Source organism: Octodon degus, unplaced genomic scaffold (genome assembly GCF_000260255.1).
Source record: "Octodon degus isolate 3935 unplaced genomic scaffold, OctDeg1.0 scaffold00005, whole genome shotgun sequence".
Classification (NCBI taxonomy): Eukaryota; Metazoa; Chordata; class Mammalia; order Rodentia; family Octodontidae; genus Octodon; species Octodon degus.
The window spans coordinates 33,773,201-33,788,489 of NW_004524581.1; the positions used below are offsets into that span (position 1 = coordinate 33,773,201).

Consider the following 15,289-nt stretch of genomic DNA (forward strand, 5'->3'; position numbering starts at 1 on the left):
GCCCGCAGCCGCCCGCACCGCTGCTGGCCGCGCGCCTGGGGGCGGTGACTGCGCCTGGTGACGTCGCGCGGCCCCACTTCCCGAGGGTCCCGGCGGCGGGGAGCCGCCCGCGGGAGTCAGTTAGGCGGCGGGAGCGCGGCGCGGCAGGCCAGGGCACTGGTCCGGGCCATGCCGAGGAAGAAGCCCTTTAGCGTGAAGCAGAAAAAGAAGCAGTTGCAGGACAAGCGGGAGCGGAAGCGGGGTCCGTGCGGGGCGGGAGGGGGCGGGGCGCCTCGCGGGAGGAGGGGTGTGCCTTCCGCTCGGGGCTTGGGGGCGCGTGCCGGCGCGCGTGGGCGGGCGCGGAGGGGATCCCCGCTTTGCCCTGCCCGCGGGCGCTTGGGGTGAAGGATGGCGAGTGGGGGATGGGAACCCCTCCAGCTCCCGCGGCGTCATCCCGGCACCCTAGGAGTCGCTGTCCCCCACGCACATCCGGAGATTTTTGGGGGGCGGTTGTAGGAGGAGTCTCGGAAGAAGTTGGGTGGCCCGCGGAGAGCCAGGCCCACTCGAGGGGGTCCGCTGGCCTGGAGAGCGGCCGCACTGGCGTCACCGGCCCCTCCCCGCAGGGCTTCAAGATGGGCTGCGCTCCAGTTCCAACAGCCGCAGCGGGAGCCGGGAGCGGCGGGAGGAGCAGACCGACACCTCGGATGGGGAGTCTGTGACCCACCACATCCGCAGGCTCAACCAGCAGCCTTCGCAAGGGCTGGGGCCGAGAGGCTACGACCCAAATCGGTGAGGGAAGGAGAGGACGCGGCCGAGGATTTCTCGCCCACCTGCAGCCTAGGGCAAAAACAGGCTGCCCCGGTGCAGGCTTCAGAGCAGAGGTGGCACGGCGCGGAGGCCATCCTCCTCCTCTAGGGCTGGAGGGAGTTTGCCTTTTGGAATGTCTTTTAAGGCCCAGGAGACAGCCTGCAAGGAATCAGGGGAGAAAGCTTTGTCAAGTTGTCTTGCCCCAGAAGGGGAAGATGGAGTTTATGGCTCAGGCTTCCGCTGGATGCACGGTTCCTGCTCCCTTAGGTACCGGCAGCACTTTGAGCGGGACAGTCGGGAGGAGGTAGAGAAGCGGAGGAAGGCAGCCCGGGAACAAGTGCTGCGGCCGGTCAGTGCGGAGGTGCTGGAGCTGGACATCCGGGAGGTCTATCAGCCTGGCTCAGGTGTGCTTGGGAGCAGTCTGAGGATGAGAACTGACCCAGAAGGAGGGCTCTGGGGTGCGCACTTGAATCCTGAAACTGTCACTTTTTTTGGCTTCTCAGTCCTGGATTTTCCTCGGCGTCCACCTTGGAACTACGACATGTCCAAAGAGCAGCTGATGAGCCAGGAGGAGCGGAGCTTCCAGGAGTATCTTGGGAAGATACATGGGGCTTACACTTCAGAGAAGCTCAGTCACTTTGAGCACAATCTAGAGGTCACAGTGGAATGGGAACTGGGGTGGGCCCTTGTGATCTGTGGGGAGATGGGCCTGAGTCAGGCTGAAGTGCCTCCCCAGCTTAGGCTCTCTCCCACCCATCTTACCTTCTCAGACGTGGAGGCAACTGTGGCGTGTGTTAGAGATGTCTGATATTGTTTTGCTCGTCACTGACATCAGACATCCGGTGAGTACTGGGGAGGACGATTGGAGAGGCAGGAAGGTTCTTGGGAGTCAGGGTCTCAGACAGGAGGTGGAGAGCAGAGAGGTGCCCTTCTTCCTTTGCAAACACCTGTGTCTACCCTGTGCTGCTGCTGTGGTTGGGAATTGCCTTTTATTCCTCTCTCATCGCTGCCCGTGACCTCTCCCATGGCCAGTTGACTTTCCCGCTCACTGTCCTTGGTGGAAGCCTGCAAGTTCTGTCTCCCTGAACCCAGCTCTTGCTTGTGCATGCTAGGGTCACGCTCTGTTTTCTGGCTGTTTCTCAGTCCTGCCCGTAGGACACTCTCAGGGACATGCGCAGGCCTTGCTGACACCACATTGCTGTCTATGCTCGGTCAGGCTGGTTTCCTGCATTCAGCCCAGAAGCTGCTGCTGCTTCAGCTGTACCTGCTGGTTGGGGAGCTCAGGACTGAGTTCTCTTTGCTCTTCGTCCTCCCAACCTCATTCCAGGTAGTGAATTTCCCGCCTGCGCTTTATGAGTATGTGACTGGGGAGCTGGGGCTGGCCCTGGTGCTGGTCCTCAACAAGGTGGACCTGGCTCCTCCGGCGCTTGTCGTTGCCTGGAAGCACTATTTCCACCAACACTTCCCTCAGCTCCACATCGTTCTGTTCACCTCCTTTCCTCGGGATCCCTGTGCCTCACGTGACTCCAGCAGTGGTGAGTGATCCACGAGGAGGGTCGGGTGGGCGGAGAGCAGGGTCCCTGAGTAGGCTGGTGCTGGGCGAGGTTGGGCACTGACCCTCTGTGCCCTCTGGTTGTAGTCTTGAAGAGGAGTCGCAGGCAGGGCAGAGGATGGACTCGGGCCCTGGGGCCTGAGCAGTTGCTGAGAGCCTGCGAGACCATCACTGCAGGGAAAGGTGTGTGGTCTTGGGGCTCAGGGAGGCTGTGGGGTGCGCCATTGTGTGGCTCAGCTTTCCCTGCTGCAGTGTGTGCAGCAGCCTGGTGGCACGGAGCAGCAGCACCTCTGGGGCTTCTTGCTGGCTGTCTGTCTTCCTGGTGTTTTGCAGAAACTGAGTGAGAAGATGCAGCTCAGGGCGGGCTGTCTGTGGTGGGGACAGTCTTGGGCGTCATCTGTGTGCAGCGGCGGGGGATCTCCTTCCTTTCTTTCTGAGCAGTGGACCTGAGCAGCTGGCGAGAGAAGATCGCCCGGGATGCGGCCGGGGCCACCCGGGGCAGCGGCTCTGGGGAGGAGGAGGAGGAGGAGGAGGACGGGACAGCCGTCCTGCTGGACCAACAGACCGATTCAGCCATGGAGCCAGCTGGCCCAACCCGGGAGCGCTACAAGGATGGGGTGGTGACCATTGGCTGTGTGGGTAAGGGCCAGGGAGCAGGGAGTGGGTGCGTGAGGGTCTAGTCCCTCTCCTCCGCAGCTGGCCTTGAGCAAACACTGGCCCTGGGCCTCTGCTGCTCCCGTGTGAGAGGGTGGGTTTTATGCCCATCAGCGCTTGCTAGTGTTAAGGGAGTAGTGCTGAGGGCCCCATGTGCCCGGCAGACGTGACAGCAGTAGCCACGATGACGGTGAACTGGAGCATCCCTGTGGTCCTTCCTGAGTGCCTACGCTGTTCTGAGGGCCGGGTGACCCTCAGTGGCTCTCAGTTATTCGTCCAGGGATTCCTAAGCCACAGAAGGGTTGTAGTGGGTCTTAACATTTTTCTGGGTTGCTGTGTTGGTTTTTTTTTGCTTTGCTTTGTGTTGCTTTGAGGTAGGTTTTCTGCTTCAGCCTCGGGTGCTAGAGTGACTGGCGTGTGCCAACATGTTTGGCTGGTTTTGAATTAATTGTGTAGCTCAGATTGGTTTCATACTTGTAGTAATCTTCCTGCCTCGCCTCCTGAGTGCTTGGTTTGGGGCTGGGGAGATGGCTCAGTAGAATAAGTGCCTGAGTTCAATCCCCAGTTCTGCCAAAAAAAAAAAAAATAAAAGAAATAATACTGAGTTCTTGGCTTAGGAGATCTGTTTTCTTGTGAGGATACAGTCATCCTCTGTCTCCTCTCAAGTGCTAGGATTACAGATGTGCATCCCTGTGCCAGGCTGAGTCTGAGCTGTGGCTTCCCGCGGGGAAAGCAGGGTACGTGGTAGGTCAGGTTCTGGGGCCATTTGTATTCTGATGTATGTGGTGGGAAGAGTCAGTCCTTGGCCGTGATGGTACCTGAGATGCTGCTGGAACTGAAAAGGGCATGTGCAGTGCTGAGGGTCCCTGAGGGTTCTCCCCATGTCCCTTGTTTTTTTTTTGGCAATACCAGGGATCAAACTCAGGACCTTGCACTTGCCAGGCAGGCGCTTACGCCACTTGAGCTACATTTCTGGCCCTTCCCTTGTGTTTTGTGACAGCAGCCTGGCTGGTGAGGGCTTCTCTCTCCCCAGTTTACCTAGTGTTTTCCCCAGCTGGTGGCTGGCCCAGCTCTCCTGCAGGGAGGCCTCTGCCCCATCCTCTGTGGCTCGGCCCGGGCAGCCCTGATTTGGCTTTCCCTCCACTCAGCGTGTGCAGTGAACAGATCTTTCCTGAGTGCCCGCCAGGTGCCTGCCTCCCCCAGAGTGGGAGGTGGTGCTGGGAACCCAGCAGAAAGCTGTCTGCATGGAGCGAGGAGGCCCATTTCCTTGTGAGGATGCAGATCTGTGATCTGAAGTTGGTGATGTAGTTGCGGGAAAGGGAAAGGGAAGGGGAAAAAAGGAAGGGAAGGAAAGGAAGCCATTGAGGGGTGGGAGGCCCTGGAGATAGGGGAGGGGCGCTGGCAGGCACCGGCCATAGCACTGGCTCCTGTGGCCACAATAGGCACTGTGGGTTTTGCTCTTGGTCTTGTGAAAAAAACATGGTGCGTTTTGAGTTTCAATTTCCGTTTTTAGTAGTGTGTTGTGTTTCCTAAGTGGAAGGGTGCAAGATGGGAGGTGGACAAGAACAGAAGCAGTCAGAGGCCACTCGGAGTGGGAAGGGAGTGGGCCGGTCAGGATCAGCATGCCTTGGGGAGAAGATGAGTTGCTGGCAGCACTGAGGGAGCATGTGGGCTTCTGCCCGGAGCAGCTGGGCCTGCTGAGCAGGTAGACTGGGCAAGAGGAGCAGGCCCAAGGGACAGGGAAGAGAGGGTGAGGCCTTAGAGCACTGCAGGCAGAGATGGTGAGCAGGTTGCAGGTGGAGGGTGGGGATCTGCGCTTCAGGGAGAGCAGAGGCCTGGATGTGTGCTTTAGAGACAGACATGCCATGGAGATCCCTGGGTGGACGGAGACGTGTCTGGAGCCAAGGCTGTGGGAGATGCCAGTGGCTCAGCTAAGCCTGTGTGTAGCCTTGGGCTGAGGAGAGGGAGGAAGGAGGACCAAGCAGTTCTGTGTAAGTGAAGTGAAAAAAGTGTTTTCAGAGGAGAGGTGGTCTCCAGGGTCACATGTGGCTGCCAGGCTGAGCAAGAGACCAGGGTTGCTTAGCAGGCGTGGCCCTGGAAGATGCGCAGCTCTGGAAGATGCGTGGCTTGGAGATGGCGCCACCTGGGGGTGCTCGTAAGGAGCTGCAGCCGGGGAGATGGCTCAGTAGATTGAGCGCTTCCCTGGCAAGCGCAAGGACCTGAATTCAATCCCTGGTTCCACCATTAAAAAAAAAAAAAAAAATAGGAGCTGCAGCGTGGCAAGATTCCTTCCACGGGCTTTTATTGATGTAAAGTTCAAAGACTGCACGATTAAACTGCATCTACATCGGGCTGCACAAGTCATCATCAAGAAAGGCCAGCACACAGCCGCAGGCGGAGGGAGAGGGTGGGGCTCTCAGGAGCGCATCCTGCTCCCACTTTCGAGGATTCCTTGGACTGCACCTTTGTGTGTCTGTGTGTGTGAGAGAGAGAGAGTGGGGGGGAGACAGTATGAGGCAGTCATGACGCGGAGGTTGTGGCGGAATCATGAAGTCCTTCTGCGTGCCTGTGTGCAGGGTCAGACGGCGCAGGGCAGCAGTGTGAGGCACGTGCTAGCTATGCCCAAGCCTCGCCTTTAGGCCCTTGTGCTTGCCAGGGAAGTGCTTATTCCACTGAGCCATCTCACCGGTCCCTTTTCTTTTTTTTTTTCTGATCTAGGAAATTATGTTATGCCTGAGACAGGAAGGGGCTTTTGGGCCCAAGCGAGGAGGATGTTTCCTCTCCCTGGCCCTCCTTGTGGAAGCACATACATTCAGGGGTGTGTGCCTGTGCTGAGCACAGCTGAGCTGCGTTTTCCAGTGTTGGGGTTTTGCGAGGGAACCCCAGCTCTGAGGCTGGGACTGCAAGGCTGAGCTAGGAGAGTCACAGACTTGAGTCACCCTGGGTGGGTGACATGGTGAGTTGGAGGCCTGTCACAGGCTATGCAGTGAGACCCCCGTGTCAGAAAACAAAAGGGGGAGCAGGGCCTGAGTTTAGAATTGGATGGTCTGTAAGGGTCAGTGCCGTGGGCATGACGAGGCAGGCAGAGCCAGGGCGAGCCACGAGCTCTGAGGCACCAACGTGGGTGGTGGTGAGTCGCTGCAGGGCTTGGCTGGAAAGAGGCCCTGGCCCTTCAGGGAGCACGACAGTTGTGGGAGATGTAGCAGCCTCTCAGGGTGTGCTGACCTCCAGAGCTAGGCGTGTGTGTGCCTTCTCTGAGGTGAAGAACAGGCCCTGCAAGTCACGTAAATCACCTCAAGATAGCTGGGGCGTACGTAGCCCAGGTCCTGATTGGCAGTTTGCAGTGTTAAGCCGCGTCCCCTCCCTCCATTTCTGAGCCTCAGGTCCCGCTGGTTCAGGAGCTGGGCCCACACTCATGCCTTGACTTCCCCAGGTTTTCCCAATGTGGGCAAGTCCTCACTCATCAATGGGCTGGTGGGCCGGAAGGTGGTGAGTGTTTCCAGGACGCCCGGCCACACCCGGTACTTTCAGACCTACTTCCTCACTCCAACCGTGAAGCTCTGTGACTGCCCAGGCCTCACCTTCCCCTCCCTGCTGCCCAGACAGCTGCAGGTGCGGCTGTGGTGTAGGGCCTTGGGGGAGGGTGGGCCACAGGGGTGGCCTGGGCTGGTGCTGAGCGCTGTTTCCTGCAGGTCCTGGCTGGCATCTACCCCATCTCACAGATTCAGGAACCTTACACCTCTGTGGGTTACTTGGCCTCACGCATCCCCGTGCAGACCCTGCTGCACCTGCGCCACCCGGAGGCTGAAGACCCATCCTCCGAGCACCCCTGGAGTGCCTGGGACATCTGCGAAGGTGCACCCCGCATGCTGGCCCAGCCTCCTCTACCCTGTCCTCATTTTAGACTCGGCCCTCGGCAGAGAAGCTGGTCACAGTCCTCTAGGTTGCCACTGCCGCTGGAGTTGTGGCGTGTTTTGGATGAGGCTGGGAGGATGGGCGAGGTGTCCCGGATCTAGGCGTGCCCTCCTAGAGTCCTTTCTCCCTGCAGCCTGGGCCGAGAAACGCGGCTACAAGACTGCCAGGACAGCCCGCAATGACGTGTATAGAGCAGCCAACAGCCTGCTATGGCTGGCCGTGGACGGCCGCCTCAGCCTGTGCTTCCACCCCCCAGGCTACAGTGAGCAGAGAGGTCAGCGCCTGGGGTGGCCCATGTGGGAATGGGGGTCATCTGGGCTTCCACTCCTGCGCCTTTTGCTCAGGTGGTGTCTGAGGGCAGAGGGGGTGCGATCCACGCCCCGCACACATTTGGGCTGTGACGCTGAGGTGGTGTGCTGCTCCGCATGGTAGAAACTGCTCTTGCCACCCTGGCCCTTGCTCAGTCTCCTCTCCTCTCTGTGCAGGCACCTGGGAGTCTCATCCTGAAACGGCAGAGCTGGTGGTGTCACAAGGCAGGGTGGGGCCAGCGGGCGATGAGGAGGAGGAGGAGGAGGAGGAAGAGCTGAGCAGCTCCTGCGAGGAGGAGGGCGAGGAGGACCGGGATGCGGATGAGGAGGGAGAGGGAGATGAGGACACCCCGACCTCGGCGCCAGGGACCGGCCTGGCCGCCCACAACCCATACACCCTGCTGGGCGAGGATGAGTGCTGAGCACCTGTCCCTTCCCTGTGCCCGCCTGCCCACCTGCCCGCTGTGAATAAAGGTGGTTGCTGTAGCCCCTTCCCTGTGGCCTGAGGCGAGTGGCTAAGCGGAGCTGCCCGCTTTGGGAGGCTTTTCTCTTCGCCCCTCTGTCCCTGTCCATGCTCTCCTAAGGACTCTCTTCTGGGTAAGGTAACTCAGTGGGCACCCAGCTCTGCCCACTTGCCCACCCCGGACCTTAGGACCCCAGGGCTGGCTGGGGGTGCAGCGCATGCCTGGATCGAGCAGTGGCTGCACTGTGCAGCCAGACCTGGCTGTGCTAAGTGGGAGCCGTGTGCTGCGTCTCAAGCTGGTGTGTCCAGTCCAGCACTCTTCAGATTGAGTGATGCTGAGGGTCTGCCGGGCATCTGGACCTGTGCGTGTGGAGATGCGGCCTGGCCTCAGCAAGATGTCATCGGGCACCCAGGGTTTCGGATTAAAGCTGTGTAACGGTCTCCACGTCCTAGAGCACGTGAAATACAATTCTAGGACTTCCTGTTGATAAAAATTTTTAGTTACAGAATGCTTGTGCAAGTCTTGGTTGAATGTGTCTGAGTAGGGACTCAGTGACTGGCAAGAGCTCGCAGCACACTGAGGAGCAGAGCCGCCTCGGTGCAGGTGGGAGCCGGGAGCCCAGAGCACTCACGTCTGGGCCAGAGGCAGGTGTGGGCTGGAGCACCACAGGGCCGGCCTGTTTCCACAGTGCCTCCTCAGGAGTCGGGGTTCCCTGGGCCTTCCTGCCTGGACGTCTCTGGTCAGGTGGCACTCTCAGGGCTCTGGCAGGTAACACAGAGGGCACCTGCTCTACCAGTGGCTGTGCAAGTCTGGTGAGCTTGCCCAGGACAGGACGACCTCTGGGTGGAGAATATTCAGCCTCTGGAAGGGCTCCTGTGTGCTGGAGCAGAGGGCAAGCATGCTCCCATCAGGCTGCTGAGCTAGAGGGCCCAACTGAGCTGCTTCGTCCTCTGCTGCCAAGGTCTGTGCAGGAGACCTCTTGCCGCAGTTCCTTGGGTTCTGGGGCAGAGGTGGTGGCAGGGTTTTTTTATTGTTGCAATACAGGGGACTGAACCCAGGACCTTGCGTCTGTCAGTCAAGCACTCATACTGTTGAGCCATCTCCCTAGCCCGGTGGTTAGGGTTTAAACTGAAGACCCAGAGGGTCTCTGGCTCCCTGGCCATGTAGAGGAAGTGGCGTAGGAAGGACCTGTCTTGGATAGAGGGATGAAGGCAGCACCGCGCTCCAGCATGGAAGTCCAGTCCAGTCTGTGCTCCTTCTGAAACAGCTGAGACCTCAGCTTCCTCTGAGCCCTGCTTTTCTGCACTGGCTCAAGTTCAGGTTCTAGAACAAGTACTGTGGGCTCGAGCAGTTCTGTTATCTGGGGCTTCTGCGTCCATATTTTCCCCCCAGCACTGGGGATTAAACACTTCATTAGGGCCAGCCAAATAGCTCAGCATATTAAAGCACCTACAAGTGGGGGCTGGGGTTTGATCCCCGGGCCTACCGTGCCTGTCCCACCTCTGGGGCATGCTGAGACTGTGGTTGAGACTGGGCGTGGTGGCACACACCTGTAATCCCAGCTCTTGAGAGGCTGTAAACAGGATCACTGAGGCTGATCTAGGAGGGAGACTCTGAACACCCTGTAGGCCCTTCCCTAAAATACAAAAAACAAAACAAAAAAAACTTCACTAAACTACATCTCCAGGGACCTCTCCCTTTTTATTTTATTTTATTTTATTTTTTGTGTGTGTGTGTGTGCATGTGTATGTGGAGCCGGGGATTGAACTCAGGCTCTGGTGCTTGCCAGGCAGGAGCTTATTCAACTGAGCTATCTCCCCAGCCCCTCCCTTTTTATTTTTAAACAATTTTTGCAGAACTGGGGATTGAACTCAGGCCCTTATGCTTGCCAGGGAAGCGCTTATTCCACTGAGCCGTTTCCCCAGCCCCCTCTTTTTTTGTTTTTCTTTCTTTTTTTTAAATTATTTATTTATTTGTGTGTGTGTGTGTGTGTGTGTGTGTGTGGCCAGCTCAGCCCACCAGGGGGCGGGCTGGCTAGCATGTGGTGCTGGGGGATTGAACCGCGGTCCATGTGCTTTGCTAAACTTGTTCTAAGTAGGTGCTTTAGACCACTGAGCCATCTCACCAGCCCAAGTTTTTTGTTTTTCTTTTGCGGAACCAGGGATTGAACTCAGGCCCTTGTGCTTACCAGGCAAGCGCTTATTCTACTGAGCTATCTCCCTGGCCCCGCCCTCTTTAAAAAAAATCTTTTTTTTTTTAAATTTTATTTATGTGTGTGTGTGTGTGTGTGTGTGTGTGTGTGTGTGTCTGTGGCCAGCTCAGCCCACCAGGGGGCGGGCTGGCTGGCATGTGGTGCTGGGGGATTAAACCGCAGTCCCTGTGCTTTGCTGAGCTTGTTCTAAGTAGGTGCTTTAGACCACTGAGCCATCTCACCAGCCCCAATCTTTTTATTATTTATTTGATACAGTATTGTTACACAGCTCTGACTTGTAGTGATCTTACTGCCTCAGCCTTCCCAGCACTGAGATTACAGGTGTGTGCCACTACGCCTGGTTTTGGATTGCAGCTCAGTGGGGCTGGCACAGCATGGGGAAATACTTGAACCTGGGTCCTTGCACTTGGCAGGCCGGTACTTAGACCACTGAGCTATCTTGCTAGCACTCCCTTTTTATTTTGACAGTCTCAAAAGTTATCGAGGCTGGGGGGCGGGGGAGATAGCTCAGTAGAATAAGCGCTTGCCTGGCAAGTGCAAGGGCCTGAGTTCAATACCCGGTTCTGCAAAAAAAAAAAAAAAAGCAAGGCTGGGCTCAGACCTGGCCTGCTTCAGCCTCCCCGAGTGCTGGGGTGACAGCTGTGCGCGCCCATGGCAGGTCCTTCCTTTCTTACCATCTTTGATATAGCCCACAGAAGTTGATTGAAACAGGGCATGTCAGAAATGCTGTGTTCTGGGGGAAAAAGATAAAGCTTAGACCCTGCCCTCAGTGGAGCAGCTGGTGACGCAACGTAGTAAAGTAGCAACTGGTGTGCCCTGGAGAAGTGGGAAGGACTCTGGCTGTGCCCACCGCCGTGTGGCCGTGCGCAGGCAGTTACATCTGGGTCCCCCCTGAGGCTTCCTGGCTGGAGTTTGCAATTGATGAGAAAACTAAACAGTTTAAAGAGTGCTCGTTGCTGGGGCGTGGACAGGCTGGACCCGACCAGACTGGGGTGCTGGCCTAGGTGGGCGGCTGGGGCTACCCCTTGGGGGTCAGAGCCTGGGCTGAGGCCAGGCCTGGAGGTCGAGGCAGCAGCAGGTCACAGGAGACTGCCTGCAACCGCGATGAGGAGACCCAGGCAGCAGGCAGGAGGGGCTGCAGGACACAGGGGGCCTCACGGTGCCGGGTGTACTTGGCAATGGGAGCTGTTAATGGAAGATTTAAAGAAGTACCAGTGTGCTGGGGTGCAGTGTGGGGGCAGAGAAGAGGCCTTGCCACCACACAGAGGACAGGTAGGAGTGAGGGAGGGGCGGGTAGGAAGAAAGTAGGCTTTTTTTTTGGCGGAACCTGGGATTGAACTCAGACTCTTGTTAGGAAAGCACTTATTCTACTGAGCCATCTCCCTGGCTCCGAAAGTAGGTTTTTTAGTTTTTATTTTGTGCTGGTAGAAGCTAGAACTTGCATCCTCAACCTCACCCACCCCTTTTTTCTTTTGTAGTTTTAATTTTGTGACGTGGTCTCAGTAATTTTTCAGGTTGCCCAGGTTGGGCTGGAACTTCAGATCCACCTGCCTCAGCCCCCCAGAGCGCTAAGCTTCGGGGCAGTGAGCAGGTGGCTTATCTGTGGTCTCAAAGGCGGTGTGTGGGCTGCGTGGAGAGGAACTTGGGTGGAGCCCACGCCACATCGTCACAGTGCTGCTTTTATGGGCTGGCGGGTGGCAGGTGGCATGGCAATGGCCAGAGCTCCTTTCACTCTACCTCTGCTTTCTGCTGGCTTCTCGTTGGTCGTGTTTCTTTTTCCGTGGGCTCCTGAAAATGTCATGGACAGCACACATGTCCACGGACGAGAAACAGCAGCTAAGTGGGTAGAGGCGGAGGCGTGAAAATTGTCAAAGAAAGAGGACAACAGACACCCAAACACTCAACTGTGGATTAAACAATCCTGACGTTTTGCAGTATTTGCCTCATTAATCTCTTCCTGTCTTGACAGCCATTTATATTTTTGGTCTACTGATGTTTTCTCCTTTTTAAATTTTTATTTTTGAGACAGGGACTCTATAAAGTAGTTCAGGGGCTGGGGAGATGGCTCAGTAGAATAAGCACTTCCCTGGCAAGCGCAAGGGCCCGAGTTCAATCCCCGGTTACACACACACACACACACACACACACACACACACACACACACAGGGAAGGATCTATAATGTAGTTCAGGCTGACCTTGAACTCAGTACGGAGACCAGGCTGGCCTCAGCCTGCCCAGTGCTGGCATTACAGACATCTTTGCTGTTTTCTTACACTGCTGAGGCTGAGCTACACGCCAGGCCCTGTCTACTTTTTCTTTTTTGAACCATTGGAGAGCAAGTTCCAGACATTATAACCATTCATCCCCACATAGCTCACATCGACCTCTAACATAATCACAACAGGCCTGGCAAATCTAATGGTTAATTCCCAGTATCACCTGACCTGAACCCATACTGAAGTGTTCTCAACAAATGCCTTTTTATAGCATTTTTTATTTTTCCCAGTTTTATTAAGTTTTAAACTGTCCACAGCTTTAGGGCTTTTTGTTTTGTTTTGTTTTTGTGTTTTAGGGAATGGTCTACAGGGCGTTCAGGGTCTCACTACTAGATCAGACTTGTAGTGATTCTCCTGTTTGCAGCCTCCCAAGAGCTGGGATTACAGGCCCGTGACACCACAGCCAGTCCCAATTGCTGTCTCCGTGTGCGCTGGGGGTAGGGCCAGTACTTAGTTTTAAATAGAAATAAAAATATGTATTTACAATATACATCATTATGTTTTCAGATACAAGATTTAAAAAACTGGCTCCAATAAAATTCCACACTTAATAAATGTCCTCTCTTGTCTTTTCTCTTATTCCCTCTTCATTCTTAACTTCTCTTCCCTCGATCCTCTCTTCTTTCCTTTTTTTTTTTTTTTTTTTTGAAGGTCCAAGTATTTTTCCAGCACTTTTATTTAACATCTTAACAAAAGAGTCTCCAAAGGTTTAAAAACTTTTGAAAAATATACAGTTTCATATTCTTTACATAACATATGTGTACAGCTTCCAGTATCATAGAAACCCTGCTGTGTTTGAAATGCAGTGACTGTGGAAACAACTTTTGGCTTTTCAGAGAAAAGGCCACGGCCATGTCCATGACCATCAACTGCTTGTCACCCCAGACCGGGACTGACAGGCACCTGGAGAGGACTTCTAGACAGGAATTTCAACACCATTTACTTTGGGTGATCTTACTCATTTTCAAATTTACTACATTTTAAATGGTTTGTCCTTACTTTGCCCATAGCTAAGCTAACTTTATTCTCATTATTGTAAATGATCAAATAACCACAGAAACTGCTACTGAGTACAGATTTAAAAAACAAACATCTGCAGGCTGTGTAGGATATGTGTCAGATGCCTACTTAATCCCAATAAATTCACTACTGTTTTGTGAGCAATCTCCTGTCTACTCAGGGGTGTCGACTTTTCAGTTTCCATGCTGAGCTGTTTTTAAAAAAACATATAAAAAAGACTGATAGTAATTGGAATTACTTCTTATAAATTAATCAAGAAATCTAAGATCAAAAATTCTAAATTATAGTTTTACTTGTATTTTAAAAATACATTTGGAGATCTGCATACACCCATGATCAAGCTTCTCTCCGACACGCACTGCTGCCGTTCTGGTGACGCGCTGCGTGCGCAGCAGGTCCCTCTGCAGGCTGAGCAGGAGCCCGGGAAGCCCCTGCGGATCTGTGCTGGTGCTGCCCCGTGGTCCACGTCCACGCTTCCCTGCTAATGTGACGGTGGCTTTCATCTGTCTTCTTCTTTCCTTTTCTCACCTTTAGCCCTTTTATTTATTTATTTATTTATTTATTTATTTATTTATTTAGTGGAACCAGGAATTGAACTCAGGCCCTTGCACTTGCCAGGTAAGCGCTTATTCTACTGAGCCATCTCCCCAACCCACCCTTAGCCCTTTTGAGACAGGCTGTTGCTACATTGCCCACTGACCAAGAACTTGTGCTCCTCCTGCCTCAGTCTCTCGTTAGTTGGGGTTCCAGGCGCACCAGGGCCTCTGGCTCTCTATCACTTTAGTCAGGAAGAATCTGTCTTCTTGGAACTGACATTTGGAGTGGAGAGGCCAGCTGTCTTACAGGGTGCTGTGTGTTTTGGGGTTCGCTGATATCTTTTTGTCTTTTTTTTGGCAGAACCGGGGATTGAACTCAGGCCCTTGTGCTTGCCAGGGAAGTGCTTATTCTACTGAGCCATCTTCCCAGCCCTCCCCTTGTGTTTTGTCTCAATTTATGTCCCAGGTCAGCTTACTCCTTCACCTTGCTAACAGCCAGTGGTGCCTCGGCAGAGAGCATAGGCAGCAGCCAGAGCTTGGCCCCTTTGGATTTGAGCGCTGTCTGGCTGAGTTAGCACCGCAGTTCTCAGCTCCCTTTTGGGTTTGTTCTTTTTTTAAAATTTTATTTATGTGTGTGTGTGTGTGTGTGTGTGTGTGGCCAGCTCAGCCCACCAGGGGGCGGGCTGGCAGGCGTGTGGTGCTGGGGGATTGAACCGCAGTCCCTGTGCTTTGCTAAGCTTGTTCTAAGTAGGTGCCTTAGACCACTGAGCCATCTCACCAGCCCCAGAAAAGGTGTTTTAGCAACATACATAAAATGTAGAAATGTAAAAGATACTTCTTGTTGATTGCTTGGGAATGGAAGAGTTGACATAAAAAAAAAAAGTGTATTTTGCTGTGGGTACTTTAAAAAAATGTACACGTAGATTTTTAGTTAGCTTGGAAGAGAGACCATGATTTTGAGAAATGTTCTGAATACTTTAGTTTACCTAATTGAGCAAGCTGAAGCTCATGCCTTGAGATCAATCAAAGTAAATTCTTCTGTTCCGAGCAAATCACTGCGTAGCATCAGAGAAGCAGAGCACCTAGCAAGCTGGGCCTCCCCAGAGCGGCCATCCCGAGCCTCTCCGACGGCAGCCCGCCCCTCCAGGCTGCCGCGCCACCTCCTGGTGGCCGGGAAGACGCCGCGGGGACGCCGGTACGGCTGGTAACTTGAAGCCTAGCTCGGAAGCGTCGCCATGCCGGCGGTGTCGCCCGCCCCGTCGGGCTCCCCAGGAAAGAGCAGCGTTCGCCTCTCGCCCCCGCAGCGCCTAAGTGTCCGCCTCGGGCCCCACCCAAGCCCGCCCGGCCCGCGTGCCCCGAGCAGAGCAGAGCCGGACCGCGTCTCCTGGCCGTCCAGGGTCGCGCTCCCAGCAGCCCCGGAGGGCTGGGGACGGTCCCGCCGGGCCGGGTGCGCAGCGCGCGCGGCCTGCACAGCCCACAGCCGAAAACCCGGTCGGCAGCGGGGTGGGGGTAGGATTGGGGCGCCCCGCTGAGTGGAGAGGGGCTCCGCGGACGGACAGCGCGGC

At 55.3% G+C, this 15,289-nt stretch overlaps 1 protein-coding gene across 1 annotated transcript; it reads left to right on the forward strand.

The window, feature by feature from the left end:
- The first annotated feature begins 6 nt into the window (after positions 1-6).
- Positions 7-7,701, forward strand: Gnl1 (G protein nucleolar 1 (putative)). The gene is made up of 12 exons (XM_004624347.2): positions 7-241; positions 603-768; positions 1,054-1,190; positions 1,290-1,441; positions 1,557-1,628; positions 2,114-2,321; positions 2,426-2,521; positions 2,780-2,977; positions 6,426-6,604; positions 6,685-6,847; positions 7,041-7,181; positions 7,393-7,701. The coding sequence occupies exons 1-12, from the start codon at positions 169-171 to the stop codon at positions 7,635-7,637; spliced, it is 1,830 nt and encodes a 609-aa protein (XP_004624404.1). The 5' UTR covers positions 7-168; the 3' UTR covers positions 7,638-7,701.
- Positions 7,702-15,289: the final 7,588 nt, after the last annotated feature.